The sequence below is a fragment of the Epinephelus fuscoguttatus genome, linkage group LG1 (assembly GCF_011397635.1).
Source record: "Epinephelus fuscoguttatus linkage group LG1, E.fuscoguttatus.final_Chr_v1".
NCBI lineage: Eukaryota > Metazoa > Chordata > Actinopteri > Perciformes > Serranidae > Epinephelus > Epinephelus fuscoguttatus.
Genome location: NC_064752.1, coordinates 49412360 through 49430419, shown reverse-complemented (window position 1 = coordinate 49430419; position 18060 = coordinate 49412360). Strand labels below are relative to the sequence as shown.

At 42.9% G+C, this 18060-nt stretch overlaps 1 protein-coding gene across 3 annotated transcripts in view; it reads right to left on the bottom strand.

Annotated features, from left to right (window-relative positions):
- The window catches only part of epha8 (eph receptor A8), a 391056-nt gene that overhangs the window by 4861 nt on the left and 368135 nt on the right, over nt 1-18060 (bottom strand). For all 3 annotated transcript variants that reach the window (XM_049570869.1, XM_049570874.1, XM_049570881.1), the window contains one exon: nt 17807-17965. In XM_049570869.1, coding sequence (XP_049426826.1) covers nt 17807-17965 — 159 coding nt within the window. The remainder of the gene's footprint in view (nt 1-17806; nt 17966-18060) is intronic.

The following is an 18060-nucleotide window of genomic DNA, read 5'->3' as shown; positions in this document are numbered from 1 at the left end:
AATGCTTTACACCCATCTTCCCCCTGGCAGCATGGAAGATCTGTACAATCACCACAGTTTAAAGTTGGACACCCAAGATGAGTGTCACCAATCTTGTATCTGACCAAATGTGTCCCCTTCTGTTCCTGAGATATGACACTATGTAATGGCAAGAAAAGTCTTTTAGCAAAACATCTTGATTTTGTTTTTTGTTTTTAACAACTTTCACTTGTATTGGAGTAATATTTGACCAGGAGTATCTACACTTTGACTCAAGTCATGGAGCTGTTGATTGTCTGGCTTCCTGTCCAGGGTGTACCCCGCCTCTTGCCCAGTGTCAGCTGGGATAGGCTCCAGCCCCCCTGCAACTTCAAACAGGATAAGGGGTTATGGAAAATGAATGAATGAATGAGTGAATGAATTGTATGTCACAGTGAGGTCAACCTTTGGATGTATAATGTCATCACCTCATCATTTTATCTTCTGTTAGTCTTTTTGTGAGATTTTGTCATAATTAGCATGCATGAGTTCTTGAGGTTTTCCCAAAAACATGATTTGTGAAGTCACGGTGACCTTCACCTTGGACTTTGGATGAAAAAATTCTAATCAATATATTGTTCAGTCCAAGTGGACGTTTGTGCCGAATTTGAGGAAATTACCTGAAGACGTTTTTGAGACACCACTTTTACAAGAATGAAACAGATGAGGTTGCAATGACCTTGACTTTGACTTTTGACCACCAAAATGTAATGTTGAGTTCTAGTGGACAATTGTTCATTCATTCATTCATTCATTCATTCATTCATTCATCTTCTAACCGCTTCATCCTCTTGAGGGTCGCGGGGGGGGCTGGAGCCTATCCCAGCTGACATCGGGCGAGAGGCAGGGTACACCCTGGACAGGTCACCAGACTATTGCAGGGCTGACACACATAGAGACAAACAACCATTCACGATCACATTCACACCTATGGACAATTTAGAGTTATCAATTAACCTAGTCCCCAATCTGCATGTCTTTGGACTGTGGGAGGAAGCCGGAATGCCCAGAGAGAACCCACGCTGACACGGGGAGAACATGCAAACTCCACACAGAAGGGCTCCCACGCCCGGGATCGACTGGCAACCCTCTTGCTGTGAGGCGAGAGTGCTAACCACCACACCACTGTGCCGCCCGTGGACAATTGTTGACAACTGAAAAAAAATCCCCTCAAGGTGTTCTTAAGATACTGCGTTGACATGAATGGGTCGGACAAAACATCATGTCTCAGCTGTTGCCTAATGTCTCGGCTATTGCCAGTGTAGAGTCATAAAAATCTGAATTGTAAGTGACCCATGGCGGCCTTATAAGTTCCCTGATAGTGGCCAGGGCCTTGGTTTCTTTCAGCAGCTGTGAGAACAAGCCCTTTTCTTGGACTACAAAAAAAAAAGAAAGAAAGAAAAAAAAGAATGATATAGTAGTTCCATATGGGGTGCCGTTTGTAAAGTGGCTCACGCTGAAAATAACATCAACATTTTGCCACATTTAGCTTCAAACAATGTTTAAAAAAGTGTTGTGAATTTTTTAACGTCACCTTTTACCACATTTACAGCAATATTTGTTAACTTAGAAATATATTAAATAGTTAAATCTAAATATTAAATGTGGCACCTAAATGTTAAATGTTAAATCTAAATATTAAATCTAAATCTAAATCTAAATGTTAAATCTAAATGCTAAATATAAATATAAATCTAAATGTTAAATCTAAATATTAAATCTAAATGTTAAATCTAAATGCTAAATATAAATCTAAATGTTAAATGTTAAATCTAAATGTTCTGGGTGAAACTAAATATTTAGCTAATATGCAAATTCACACTGCCGGTCACCGGAAGTACCAAAATAAAAGCTCGAGGGGCGTCGGTGGCTTAGTGGTAGAGCAGGCGCCCCATGTACAAGGCTGTTGCTGCAGCGGCCCGGGTTTGACTCCAGCCTGTGGCCCTTTGCTGCATGTCTCTCCCTCTCTCTCTCCCCTTTCACGCTTACCTGTCCTATCAAATAAAGGCTAAAAATGCCCCAAAAAATATCTTTAAAAAAAAAAAAACACAAAAAAAACAAAATAAAAGCTCGAGATGGTCAGACTGTGTTTATAGAATCAAATAACAAATTGAAACCAACTTATCGGGGGAAATGAACACTTGAACATACATTAGCGTGATAATAACTACCTAAAATAACAAGAAACGTGTTTGGAGAAATTTTATTTGATGTTTACAAATACTTCCTGGTAGAAAACCAGCGGAGTTTAGCTACATATATATATATGCATATCTCACATTTTTCACGTCACTATATCACCGTTTAGACTAATCTGGTGTTTGTAAAGTCTATAAACACAATGATTGAACAAGCATTACTATCACGTTCTGAAATTAATAACATGGTTATCGTAGATTAGTGGGGCTAACCGTTAGCTGTTAGCCCCGTTAGCGGTGTCTGTAATGACTCATTAACTCTAAACGGTCCGTGAAAAAAAAAAAAAAAATTCCAGCGGATGTCTTAGTTACAACATGATTGAGCTACCTGGAGTAGTTTCATGTCGTATCCGACAACAGGAGGCTTTTAGCAGATGACGTCCTGATGTTAGCTTTGCTGCTGCTGCAGCCACTGATGCTTTCTAGACATCATGATTTCCCAAAACTGAATAAATACCACACATCGCAACACAAAACTGCTTTGCTAGCTCAATCATGTTGTAACTAAGACATCCACTGGAAAAAAGTATTTTTTTCACGGACCGTTTAAGAGTTACTGAGTCTTTACAGACACTGCTAACAGTGCTAAGAGCTAACGGTTGTTAGCTTAGCTTAGGTTGTTAGACACGTCAAATAAAATTTCTCCAAACATGTTTCTTGTTATTTTAGGAAGTTATTATCACGCTAATGTATGTCCAATGTTCATTTCCCCCGATAAGTTGGTTTCAATTCGTTATTTGATTCTATAAACAGTCTGACCATCTCGAGCTTTTATTTTGGTACTTCCGGTGACCAGCAGTGTGAATTTGCATATTAGCTAAATATTTTAAATAGTTTAACCCAGAACATTTAGATTTAACATTTAACATTTAGATTTAGATTTAGCATTTAGATTTAACATTTAGATTTAGATTTATATTTAGCATTTAGATTTAACATTTAGGTTTAGATTTAGATTTAATATTTATATTTAGCATTTAGATTTAACATTGAGGTTTAGATTTAGATTTAATATTTAGATTTAACATTTAGATTTAGATTTAACATTTAGATTTAGATTTAGCATTTAGATTTAATATTTAGATTTAACATTTAGGTGCCACATTTAATATTTAGATTTAACTATTTAATATATTTCTAAGTTAACAAATATTGCTGTAAATGTGGTAAAAGGTGACGTTAAAAAATTCACAACACTTTTTTAAACATTGTTTGAAGCTAAAATGTGGCAAAATGTTGATGTTATTTTCAGCGTGAGCCACTATACTATACCACTATACTTAAGCAACTGTTTGCTAACAAGTTTGCTATATTAACTCAAAAGCTGAGGATGTTTCTGCTGCGCTCAGGTGGCAAAAAAAATGTGTTCTTGTGGGTTTTAAACAACTTACAGTGTATATACAGGCAGAAAGTGATGGAGAGGGAAATGACATGTAACAAAAGTCCTGGGCCAGAACTGAATCGAGAATGTTAAAATCACATGATTTGCATCCTAACTCTTGCACTACTGAGCAACCCCATGACTCCTAAGAGGACAAGCCCTTATGGAAACTGAATGAATGATAAATAAATTCAGAACAGTATTCAAATTTATTTATCTTTGAGATATAACTAAAAGTTGACTCTGGAGCAGCACCAGTAATGTTTGAAACAGCAAAGTCACTATATAAAGTCAGCAATATCTCACCAGAAACTAAAATATCAATAAAAAAACATATTCCTGGCATCACAATACTAAGTGAAGTTAAGAAAGAATGAAGAACACAGACATTAGTCAGTATCAGTCAGATATCTTGTACTCTGTCCTTCTCCCTCTGATGTGAGCCACTGCCAGCAAGTACCACCAGCAGAGGTAGGTGGGGCTGGTTTATCTTAGCCAGCAGCAAACTTTACAAGAATGTGCCTGATTTTAAGATATGTGGCAAACTAAGCTAAACAGTCAGACTACTGAGACATACATAGATGCGGCATTGACTGCTTCAGCCGTTTGCTGTGATCCGTGTTTGTAACAATTTGCTTTTAGTTGAGCTAGTGTGTTGTACTTGTGTAACACACAGTGGTGGACAATGAGAGACAGAGGGCAGAGCCAATTGTAAAAGCCTTTTTTATGTGTTTACTATTCATGGAAGGTAATAGTTTTTTAATCGTAAAGGTTTTATTGAACTTACACTAATGCGCGTAGTTGGAGGAGCTAAGCCCTGACACAAAGAGCAGAGGAGATGCTGCAATGTGATAATAACACAAGAACAACTGATCCTGAATCAGCAGCCAGGAATAACTTCATCAGTTCTCAATAGGTGAGCCCAAGACCAACACAATTCTGGGTCCAGAAAGTGGCCTCCAGACTGGACTTAAGTACTATAGCTCTGCTTATCATCAACCCTCTCACTTCAGTGTGCAATTCGGGGCAGTGGTCAACATGAGTGGAGGCAAACATATGTTGAGCACTGTACTTCTCTCTTACTTCTGTATGGTGAAAGCCTTGACGCAGTGTTGACCAATAATGTCTCCTGTGTGTCCAGTTTCAGCTGCAATGCTAGATAGTAGGGGTTAGGGAAAATATCAATACCGCAAGGTATCCTGATAATTTGGGTGGCGATATTGTATAAATACACAGACGCCAAGTACTGATCTTTCATTATATACATTATTGATTTTTGCAAATACACATTTTAGTACAACTTTTGGTACTCGAATAGTAAAATCAATTGCTTTTTTGGTAGGTAGGATAGCACTGGCCATCACAGACTCATAGAAAATCCTGAGCATAGTCCGGCAGATGTTGAAGGACCTCAGTCGCCTCAGAAAATAGAGATGGCTCTGGCCCTTCCTGTAGAGATCGTTAGTGTTCTTAACCCAGTCCAGTTTATTGTCATTGTGTACCCCCAGGTACTTATAGCTCTCCACAATGTCCACACTGACCCCCTGGATGGAAACAGGGGTCACCGGGGTCTTGGTCCTCCTCAGATCCACAGCCAGTTCCTTTGTCTTTGCCACGTTGAGCTGCAGATGGTTCTGCTCACACCATGTGACAAAGTTATCCACAACAGCCCTGTACTCATCCTCATCACCCTTGGTGATACATCCAACTATAGCTGAGTCATCAGAAAACTTCTGAAGATGGCAGGTCTCAGTGCAATAGCTGAAGTCTGTGGTGTAGAGCATGAAGAGGAAGGGAGAGAGGACAGTTCCCTGTGGGGCCCCGGTATTGCTGACCACTCTGTCTGACACACAGCATTGCAAGCGCACATACTGTGGTCTGCCAGTCAAGTAGTCTACAATCCAGGACACCAGGGGGGCATCCACCTGCATTGCTGTCAGCTTGTCACCCAGTAGAGCTGGACGTATGGTGTTGAACGCACTAGAGAAGTCAAAAAACATGACCCTCACAGTGCTCACCGGCTTATCCAAATGGGTGTAGACACGGCTGATGTAGATGATGGCGTCCTCAACTCCAAGTCAGGGCTGGTAGGCGAACTGGAGGGGGTCCAAAAGTGGCTTGACCATTGGCCGGAGCTGCTCCAAGACGAGTCTCTCCAGGGTCTTCATGATGTGGGAGGTCAATGCCGCGGGTCTGTAGTCCTTGGAGCCACTGGGACGCGACGTCTTTGGCACAGGAAAGAGGCAGGATGTCTTCCACAGCAAGGGGACCCTCTGGAGACTCAGGCTCATGTTGAAGACATGCTGAAGTACTCCACATAGCTGGGGGCACAGGCTTTGAGCACCCTGGGGCTGACACCATCAGGGCCTGCAGCCTTATTTGAGTGGAGTCTCATCAGCTGTCTTCTCACATGGTCAGCAGTGAAGCACATTGTGGAGGTGATGACACATGGGGGAGGGGTGTAGTCCTCATGATGGAGAGTGCAGTCAGTCTGGCCACAGGGGAGGAGGTGTGTGTGTGTGTGTGTGTGTGGGGGGGGGGGGACAGGCTCATTGACCCTGTCCATGCTGCCTTCAACTCCTCTGTGGTTGTTGGTCCTGAAGCCAGTGATGGTCCTCATTCCACTCTAGACCTCTCTCATGTTGTTCTGCTGGAGTTTCCTCTCCAGCTTCCTCCTGTACCTCTCCTTAGCCTCCCTTATCTTCATCTTCAGCTCCCCCTATATTGTTCTCACCTCCTCCCTGTTACCAGTTCTGAAGACACTCTTCTTTGAGTTGAGGATGACTTTGATGTCCTTTGTTACCCACAGTTTGTTATTTGGATAGCAATGGACAGTCCTGGCTGGGACAGTGGAGTCCACACAGAAGCTGATGTAGTCCGTGATGCATTCTGTGAGCCCGTCGATGTCCTCCCCATGTGGCTCACAGAGTGCCTGCCAGTCTGTCGCACCAAAACAGCCCTGCAGTGTCTCATAAGTCTCCTCCGACCTTCTCCTCAGTGTCCTCATGGTCGCAGGCTGGCTCTTGACTAGTGGTACATAGCAGGGGTTGAGGTGCACCAGGTTGTGGTCTGACCTACCCAGAGGGGGGAGGGGGGAGCAGCTGTATGCATCCATGGCGTTTGCATACAGCAAGTCCAGTGTTCTCTCCTCTCTGGTAGGACAACTCACATACTGTGTAAATGTGGGCAATGCTGTTTCCATGGTGACATGGTTGAAGTCACCCGAGATAGCTATGAAGGCACTCGGGTGTTTAGTCTGCAGGCGGGCTATGGCGGAGTGAATGACGTCACATGCTGACGTCGGATTGGCAGAGGGGGGGATGTAAACAGTTACAATAATGGCATGTGAAAACTCCCTGGGCAAATAATACGGCCTGAGTCCAACAGCAAACAGTTCAATATCCGGGCAACAGATACGTTCCTTAATAGAAATATGGTCAGGACTGCACCAGGTTATTTACTAGAATGGCAAGCCCCCCTCCTTTGCGCTTACTGCTCTCGGTGCAGTCCCTGTTGGCCCGAACAGTCTGGAAGCCACTGATGGAGACGTTGCTGTCGGGAATGTCCTGGTGAAGCCATGTCTCAGTGAAGCACATCAGACTACATTCCCGGTACTCCTTCTGACTCCTGGCGGCCGCTGTCAGCTCGTCCATCTTATTTGCCAGCAACCTCACGTTGCCCATGACGAGAGAGGGGAGACACGGCTTATATCTTCTCTTCTCCATAAGCCTCCGTTGTCTCAACCCTGCTTTTTTCCACCGCTGTTTACTTCCTCCCCTGCATCCTCTGTGTGTTTTCCTCCACAGTTCAGCTGGTATCTCCGCCTCAGTGCAATCAGCTGATCTCTGGAGTAAACAATGCGGCCATGAAGTTGTTGCGCAATGGTGCCGGGTCTGAATGAAATAAGTAATTCCAGAGTGAGGAAAACGAGCACAACTCTCTCAATCAGCATGTTTGGAGAGGGCGCAGTTTCAAAATGACAGTCACAAAAAAGGCTAAACCTGCTCTGTGCAAAAATCACCCAACACTGGACACATTTAGCTTGACAAAACTACCATCCAACTCTGAGAGAGCTAAGAAAATAACCCAGTCCATCACCTACTCATATGCAAAGATCTGCATTCATACAGTGCTGCTGAAAACCGCATCAGGTAAAACTGATTCTGACAAGGTTTTCATTTGGGGAAATAATTTGCAGATTGGAAAAAAAAGGTAATAAATCCTTATATATCACAATATTGCAATAATATTGTATTGTGACCTCAGTATTGTGATAATATAGTAATGTGGGTCCTCTGGTGACTTCCACTCCAACTAGCTAGTGCACCCCGCACTCCTACTTTGCCATGAGGAGAGCTGCTGGAACTTCTAGACACAGATCTGCTGTAGCAACTAGAATTGAGCCAGCACGAACCCACTAACCCAGTAACTCAGTGCTGGGGTCACAGCAGACTGGTCTCCAGAGCTGCTTTCTGCTCTGCTCCCAGCTAAGCAGTCTCATAGGCTGAGTGACACAAGGGGAGCACAGGGTGCAGTACACCAAATATCACAGCTAAAGTGACTTGGAAACCTTGCAATATGGATCACAGAATTTAATGAATTGATGTGTTATTGTGGAACTGACTGCTTTTCAGTCCTTTTTTTACAGTCCCTACAAAAAAAGACAAAGTCCCTAGCACCACATCCATGGGTGCGTGTGAGGAAAGCCGACAGAGGGCCGTGGGCACAAACCCCGCCGCCCTCCTGCCCTCCCTCTGGTTCTCTGGAGCAGAGTACAGCCTGGGTCAGTGGGGCTTGCTGTAGGCTGCTTATGGGCTGTGAGATATAGCCAGGCGGCCGCGAGTCAAGCCAGGGCCAGAAGAGCATGTTGGAGAACCAGAGGGAGGGCAGCAGGTTTCCAGCATGTTCTGCAGGCTCTGGCTTAGACTCACAAGTCAGTCTTTAGATGCTTTGCTTAACTAAAGACTGATGACTTTCTCCCTGATTTTGTGTTTAGATGGGCGGATACAATTTCAGAGTTTAAAAAAACTCCCTACGTTGCAGAACCAATAGTAAATGCGCAGGGCGGTCCTTTGGTGGCTCGCTGAACTCTTGTGCTTGACTAGAAACATGTGTAGCGGTACAAAATGGCTCAAGTCGCTGTAAGTCCTTCATTTCCACAACCTTGTGGACTGAGCACATGTTTGATAAAACAGAGTTAAATCTCTTGGCATCCATTTTCAAGCTCTCTGTGTGTTTGTTTCCTTGTGGACGAGAAAAGGGGGAGCGCACATTTCCAGGAGGGCGTGTCCTTTTCAAAAATGCAAGAGGCGATGCTTTGTTGCCAGCCGTTTTCGCCGGTGTGTTAAACACACTTTAGAAAGGAGTGTCCCCAGCCTAGTCCTGGCTTGACTCTCAGCTGCCCGGCTGTATCCCACAGCCCAGAGACAAACTTTTGACTCTCCCTTGAAATGCACACTGCAGTGAGGAGTACTTAGCCTTATCTGATGAGCCCTTTTAGGTGAAATACAGAAACTGCTGAGCTTCACTGACAGTGGCTTGACACCGATCAAAAAAACAGCAGAGAAGACACAGTTGGAGTTATTTAGCATGTGTGAACAGTAGTTCTGGTAAAGACTGGTTCAAAGTACCATGTAGCATATTCAATTTCAGTTTAACTTTAAACTTTAAAAACAAGACAACAAGAGCATGTTGATATAGCTGCCCCGCTGCCTGATATTTATACTGTATGTTTATTGTATTATCTGCACTCATCTTATTGTTGTGTTGCTTTATCTTGTTGTGTGGTGTGTTAAGTGTTTACTAGAAGACTACTATAAATAGAATTAAGCCTTTGGGCTTATTTGTAACAGGTAATGACTGCCGTGCAGTGTAACTTTCTATAGCACTTTTCTGTATATGTGTCTTTAATCATCAAATAAAACCATTCAATCAGTTAATCAAACAATTTACACCTCTGCATAGAATCAACGCCATAGGCTGACATGCACCTCCCCAGAAATGCAGACTACACGCAGACCTCCTGTCTATTATTGTAAGCTGAAACCATTTCCCTCAGTGGAAACAAAGCTTTTATTTACCTGTATTTCACAGATAAGAAACAATACACTGTGAAGACAATGAAGCCCCTGCAAACTTTAAATCTTATGTGTGATTTATCCTATTATTGGAGGAAATCATCACTAGTTGCTAGGCTAATTTATACCATGTAAAATGCCATAGGCTTGTTCTAATAATGCTAGCATCTAGTATATGTTTGGAAAACATGTTTAATATAAGACAATTGTTTTGTCGGTGAACCTTGTGAGCTGAAACAACTCCGAATTTTGTAATGTTACCTTTATTAAGTGCTGCTATTGTTCCTGGCATCGTATGAGTAGAGGACTCTCCGACGGCCATTAGGCTAATTTATAACATCTAAAATGCCATTGGCTTGTGCTAACAACATTAGCATGTTGTATTTGTGGGGAAAATGTGTCTAGTAAAAGTGCTTTTTCTGTGAATGCTGCGAGTTATAATGAAGCCAATTTGTGTGTTTGAAATTGTCGCCATTAAGCCATGTTTTATGTGTGTTTTGGGTGTGTTTTTGATCAACTAAATTTTGCAGCTCTTCACAGAAACCCCATTGCCGACTAGTGTTTTGGAGGTGTAACTGCAGAGTGACACAGACACCACCATGCAAGTGTAAATGCTCTCAACGGAGTAGGCCATGTATGTAGGCTCTGCATAGAGCATACACAAATGAAGCTTAGCGTAAGTTCAATCAGGAAGACCTTTCCGTGCTCATTCATTCACAATTCTCCCTCTACCACTCCCACTGCTTCCTCCAATCAGCTGCCACCGGGCATGCACTCTTCTTGCTGTCCTATCGTAATTAGCCATGGCCTCCATCAGCCAATCAGGTTGTCACTACAAGATTTTAAAATCTGTTCTCTCCTCTGCTACTTTCAGCTGTCATTCTAGGCAGAATCGCTGCCGACAATTGCTCACCTTACCTTTTTTCCCTGCAGTCTATTGCTGATTGTACAGCCTTGTGCGATTCCTCAGCAGCAGCGGAATCATCTCTCATTCATCAAGTCCTCCAGTTCAGGCAATTTCACCTGTCATATTGTCAACGCGTGTCTTCTGCCTCCGTTTTCTTCTTCAGTCTCGAGCTCTGTGTCGTGTACGGATTCAAGATGTGGGCCCAAACTACACGTAACATGATACGTACACCCGGATTGCCACGCGGCGTCCCCCGTTACTCCGGCCAAGCTTCCATGCACACCTTTCTTCAGTCCCTGGACATGCTTCACCTCCGCCTCATCATCGCCATAATCACCACAGGCCTCCTCATGCAGTGGCCACCACTCTCAGCCGACCGGTCCACTCAGCTAGCGTCCACCCCGAACCAGCGCTTCATTCTGTCTCCAGCCTCTCCAGCCCCGGAGCTCCCGAATCCCTCACAGCAAGAGAGCCGTCGGTTTAAGCCATCTGATCATCAGCCTCCCTCACTGTTAAGTTAAGTGTGTCTCATTTGATCAGCCTACTACTCCATTCAGTGCCACAGACAATATTATCACTGAATCATTAATATAAAGTGATTTATTTAATTCTCCCTTCACCCCCGTTTAAATGGGAAAACAATTACCGTAATACTGCAATAGCGGCGGACCTCAATTTTTGGCTCACTGGGTTTCATCAAAGTGAGCATATTAAGCAGGCACACTATGCCCTCCGTTCTCCATGGTATTCGCTTTAAGCTAAGCGATTTTTCCTCTTCAACTTCATTCATAAAATAAACTCACATGCACATCATGCCGCTATCTTACCACACTTCCTGTATCATTTCAATCATAAGCCCTCCAGCGATTCCCCAGTGGGGTTGTGCGGGTTTTTCAGGTGACCCAGAATATTTCTAGCACAATCAATTAAAAACGTCTCATTGCAGCACTCATATTTATTCGCGTTCCCTTTCTTTTAGGAAACACAGCGTAGTTCGCATGCATGTCTAAAGTATGCACGTGCTCTCACAACAGCTGTTTCGTCAGGTGGCAATAAAATAAATAAATAAAAAATTTAAAATACTCAAAGGATAAAATGGCGGCCTCTATTGCAGTACCATTACATTCATCTGCCTGATTCTTGTCATTTATCATATTTAGTTCTCATCCAACTTCATTGCCTTCCTGTACAATACCGCATCCTCAAAAAAAATAAAATAAATAAATTGACATATTCACTCTATCTGGACACTGTGCACTAGCCTATATTTGTTTCTATGTTGTTGTTTTCTTTTAATGATGTCTTACTGATCTTTTCTTCCATGCTCTGTAGGCAACCTTGGGCGTCTTGAAAGGCGCCTCCAAATACAATGTATTATTATTATTATTATCATTATTATCATCATTATATGGACAGTAATACAGAAGTAGCCATTGGCACGTCTTGGGCTCCCTCCACCATGGTCGATTAACATGCACATTAAGAAAGGGTCAGTAAGTTTGCACCTGCAGGGCTTTTATTTAGTGAGATTTATTTCACCTAGTAGCGACGATGTTTTGGACCACCATTCTGACACACACTGTGGTCATGACGGCTGGGGTTCAGTCATCTGGTTCGCTCTATTCTATTCTATTAAGAGGTCCTCGCAAGCAGCTCCTTCCTGGTGGCGCTCCAGGCATTTTCTCAACCCTTGTGCTATTTTTTAATTGTCATGTTTCCAGTCTGTCTGCAGTTCAGTGGTATGCACACTGATCAGTTCTGGTAATCACAGTTCCCAGTCATAAATGGTCTAACTTAATTCGAGCTGCCCTTCACAATTGTATCCATCTCAGATTCGCCATTCACAATTTCATCCATGAATCGGCCCGGAACATGCCTCAATCCCGTCATGCAGAGCAGCATGCAGGGCAGCCTCTAATTAGCCCGATCTTTTCCTGTTTTCATGCACTTTAAGGACATGTATAGTAGTTGTCAACTCATTTGAGCTCAGCAAGTAGCTGCGTGATCACCCCCTCATGCACATGGCATCATTGTGCCATGTCGCTCTGTTCGTATTTAGCAGTGATCCAGAGCATCATTCGTCGATTGCCTGTAGGGGAAATGTAGCCGGTCAGTATACACTCGAAGATGCCCATGCAATCTCTAATCCTCTTAGTAAGTGACTTGTCCAGTTCAGCGGTAGGGCTTTTATCATAGAACCCACTACATCTATTTAGGCATAATTTTGATCCACTTATTGTTGAGATAGATGCATCTAGCTTTGCACTTCCCAATCAGTGTTGGTAATATCTATTAAGGCTGAGCAATACAGAGAGGAAGAAAATATATAAATGAATGAATAAATAAATTCATCTCTTTAATAAAAATAAATAATAACAATAAAATCAAATCAAATAAATAAACAAAAAGTGATCAATATAACATACAAAGACAGGGATCAAGGACCAGGGCAGATTTTTTATTTTTTTTTTTTTTTTTTTTAGTGGGTAGCAAATACCCACTGGTTTTTGGGGGGAGCTAGGTATGGCTCCATTCTAGCACCAATTCATAAATCAGATTTCTGCTCCCCAAATTCTCACAAACTCATGCAAATAGCTGGTGGTGGTCTTTCGTAGTTTCCTCTTTTGCTACCTTCAATCAAATCCCAGTTATGGTTTGTCCTATTGCCCACCTTTATATTCGATGGAGCGACAGTCATGCATCAGCCAATTGCCATTTCTGTTTGGTTATGTTATTGTTATTGCTCACCTGAAATTTGCTTGTTGTGCAGTCCTATGCTCCTTGCACTCGTTCACGTTTCCAATTCTGTCTGCCTCAGTTCGTTTAGGATGGCTGTCATTTATCCCACGTTCCCTCAATACCCATGCACTACGTGTTCTCATGCCGTTTGCACAGTCACCCGTGGCCCTCCAACTACATGCTGCATGCATGAACACCTGCTCATCCGCTACTGCTCACCTATTGTTTTATAATCCTTAATCATACATCACCCATGAATATTCCATTTTGGTTATATAATCACAAATTCTATCTGCCAATTCTCTATCTGCTGGTCCTGGGACATATTCTGCTGTATTCATTTATTCAAGTTGGCTGTGATATAATGCAATTTTATTGGTTCATTTCCTTTTACCTCGTTCGCCTGATCTCTCACTCAGTTGCATGGTCTTTGGGACCTCACGCAAATGGTCTTCGGACCTCATGGATGCTCTACCATGTTCTGTGGGACCTCATGCTGTATGCACTAACAACCTCAGTCTTCGGACCTCATGCTGCATGCTCTATCATGTTCTGTGGGACCTCATGTATGCACTGACAACCTCGGTCTTCTGACCTCAGGCAAATGCTCTATCATGGTCTGTGGGACCTCATGCTGCATGCTCTTACACCCCTGGTCTTCGGGACCTAATGCCAATGCCCCACCATGGTCTGTGGGACCTCATGCTTTATGCTCTGCCTCCCTCGGTCTTCAGGACCTCATGCAAATGCCCCATCATGGCCCATAAGACCTTATGCTGTACGCCCTAACACCCTCGGTCTTTGGACCTCATGCAAATGCCCTATCATGATCTGGGGACCCCATGCTGTATGCTCCAACACCCCTGGTCTTTGGGACCTCATGCAAATGCCCCCATGGTCTGTGGACCTCATGCACCACACCACGGTCGTTGGACCGTTGGATGTTTCCCCTGCAACACTTAATTTTCTTTGGTCAGAGGGACCCACTTAATTTCTGTTTGGAAATTATCGGACGTAATTTATGTTTCGTCGTCGGACCTTATTTTAATTTATCCATTTTATTTAAGTTGGTCTTCCGACCTTAGTTTCTGTTTGGTCATGTGACGTTTTATTTTGTTTGGCCTTCTGACCTTTTATTTGGTTCTACTGATTGTCTTTAGGACTCCAGCTTGTGCACCCAGGTCTACGGGATGCTTATACACGGTAATTTCTTTTTGGCCGACGGGCCATAATTTCTGTTTGTTAACATAACTTTAATTTCTTTTTGGTCGCTGGACATTTTTTACTTTCACCATTTTATTTGAGTTCGTCTTATGATCTTGATTTTCATTCGGTCTTATGACCTTTTATTTATGTTAGGTCTTTATTGATCTTTTATTATTTTCTGCATACATAGGCCCAGGTCACTAGGACCTCGCACCAGTCACGTTAATTTCAGTTTGGTCATCAGACCCTTAATTTCTGTTGCTGTCATGCTGAAAATTGCTGGCTTTAATTTATGTTTGGTTGCCCCACCTTTGCCTTTTGTTTACATTATCCTAAGTTTGGTCTTCTGACCTTAATTTATGTTTGGTCTATGATCTTTCATTTCTGTTGGTCCTAGCTGACCTTTTATTTCGTTCAACATATAGACACCATGGCCTCCAGAATCATGCCATCCCAGCCTTCCCTCTGCCATATGACCTCATCCCCTGCCACTGCCATTTCACCCTAGCTTCATCTAGGTGGTTAGATCTATCCAAGCCTCCCTCTGCCACTTCCCTTCCATGCTCATCTCACATCTCGTTTTCTAGATAGCAGCTCCCCATTTGTTGTCCCAGTCTCATCCTGACCATATGTTCTCATCAAGGTTAAATTACCCCATTCAGGAGTCATGCAGGCCTTTAAATCTGTCCTTTCACATTCACTGCCTCTTTGTTTCAGTTTGTCCATGCTTCTTCTGCAATGCATTCCCTACTAATTTTTATCTTCTTGTTTTGTTGGAAGCCTGTTGCCTCCTGGTAAGGTAAGGATTGCCTCACGTCATATGGTTTGGCGTCCTTCTCACTCCTCACACTGTTTTGGGGGGTTCCCTAATTGGCTACGGATCCATCACCCTCCTTATAGCTCACCATCTTGAAGGGGTCTAATCGCCAAAATATTTTCTTTCCTACCCAAAACATGTCTCTCCTGATTGAAATGAAGCTCAGCGTAAGTTCAGTCAGGAAGACCTTTCCGTGCTCATTCATTCACAATTCTCCTTCTCCCACTCCCACTGCTTCCTCCAGCTGCCACCGGACGTGCACTCTGTTCTCTCCTCTGCCACTTTCAGCTGTCATTCTAGGCAGAATCGCCGCCCCTCCTCCACCCCGTTCACTTCCAGCCGTCACATCCAAGGTCAAAGATAAACCCGAAGACTCATTCCTCTTCTCATCCAGATCATCAGCACCCATCCATCTGATCCTCATCTCTTCTCCACTTTCTCTACCACCACCAGCGTCTAGAACCCAGGGGGGGTTCCCTAATTGGCTACAGATCCATCACCCTCCTTATAGCTCACCATCTCAAAGGGGTCTAATCACCAAAGACTTTTCACATTTTCACATTCCATTCTCATGTGCATTTGTAATTAAATATTTTCTTTTCTAAACAAAACATGTCTCTCCTGATTGAACTATATTTCTGTGTTAAGCAGGAAATTTATCCCTCCACACCTCAAGTTTTTTCCTTTCACCTGACCTTCACTTGTTTGTGGCCAACACAAATTATCATAATACTGGACAGTATTTTAGACTTTGCCTCATTCTAGATATCAGCTTTTATGAGTGACACACTTTGTGATGTGGTCAAAAATAATTTACTTTCACATTATGGGAGTGATGTGGTCATGGTGTATGATGACAGTTTTGAAAGACAGACTCAAGGCTGATTGAAATATAAGATCCTAACCCCTGGCTCAGGTGTAAAGGTACTGTAGGAGGTAGTGCTGCACAATTTGATAAAAATGTGCGACTGCGATTTGAGTGGACAATATCACGATTTGTGATTGCTATTACAATATAATAAATAAATGGTATCATGAGTCTTCTTGCTTAATTCAGTGTTTCCCCTACATTATATTAGGGGGGCACCTGACAATGGGTGCGGTTACATGATGGCTTCTCATTCGGAATGAAATAAATCTGAATGAAATCAATCAATTTTCAATCGCATTGGCCATTTTCATTCCGAATTAGGTGTTTACAAGATCACTTTTAATAGGAATGAACTTTTATTCTGAATGAAAAGGGAATTAAACTGTCCATGTAAATGCGCTCATAGTTATTGTTATGGACAGTGTGTAAATAACAATAACTATGAGCGTGTTTATAGTTATTGCTATTTACACACTGTCCATAACAATAATCATAGTTATTGTTATGGACATTATGTAAATAACCATCAATAGACTACTGTTTATGCACAGTCAAACACGCAGCTCGCACAGCAGCGCAGCACGACACTGTACACACAGCGGAGCAGAGCCTGTGTTGTGTTCAGGAGTTGTCACGTTAATGACAAATTCCAGCACGTGAATCGGCCATAGTACAACACAACAGCATGTTGAGAAGACCAGACCTGAGCAAAATTGTGCTCAATTTTTAATTTGTTATTATATAGTTTGTTAAGGAGTCTGTGATTTCCCTGTGACACTTAAAATGTATCCGTAACTGTGCTTGAATGTTGTTTTATGAGGCTCTGGCGGCTTTCAGTTGTCTCTTTGTCTTTAACTTTACACGGCTTGGCTTTTTCTCTCTCATGCATTCTTCCTGCTTTTCTCTGTGCTGTCTCAAGTGCTGATATAGATTGGTCATGTTGCCGTGGGACGTGGCGACTTTAACTTTTCAAGTTTTACACAGCACGTCTTTCTGTCATGCTCATTCTCTTCTTCAGCGTCTATGTTCATCACTGCTGCACGCCGGATAGTCACCTGATCATACGTGTTGTACACACCAGGATAGCTTGTGGGCGTAATGTCAACAAACTCCACACACTACAGCAGAGGTAGTCACGTTTACTGGCACACACGTTAACATTTATTTACATTAAATCGCAAATCACAGCCTTCTATGTGGTTATGTAATCGCACAGCCTGACATCGCGATTACAACTGCGATTAGATTAATTGTGCAGCACTAGTAGGAGGGTTTATTGTGCATGTGTGCTCAGTGGACAGAGCTCATTAGATGGATCTGTGGAGGTGGTAATTAACAAAGAAAATGAGTGGTGCAGAAACACAGCAGTGGTCACACTAACTTTCTGAGATTTACTGAGAGAAGTTTTAAAATGTTCCAAGAGTGCAGAAGCTACTACTTCCTTCAAACAGCACATTGATTGATTTCTCACCCTACAGGCTCCTTAAGCTACATACATTGGCTGGCAGAGCCCAGCACCTAAGTAGTGCCGAGAGCTAACAGCTCAGCACCACTTCTGAGTCACTACCAGTTCCATCACCGTCAGTACTCACCCTTGGTTCATGCTTATGACGTGTCCCAGAGTTTGGTACCCCCCTGCTGCAAAGTGGTCCTTGTAGCGGCCCATCTTTATGGTGTCCAGCCACTCGTTTACTGAGTTACAGCTACTGAAGTCGGGGATAGCTCTCTCCATCAGTGGAGGACTGTTTAAACTGTGGCCAGGAGAGAGACGGATGGCCATAGATAGACAGAGGAAAAGAGAGAGGAAGATGAATGGGAAGACAAAAGGATTAGTTTAGTTGGAGGG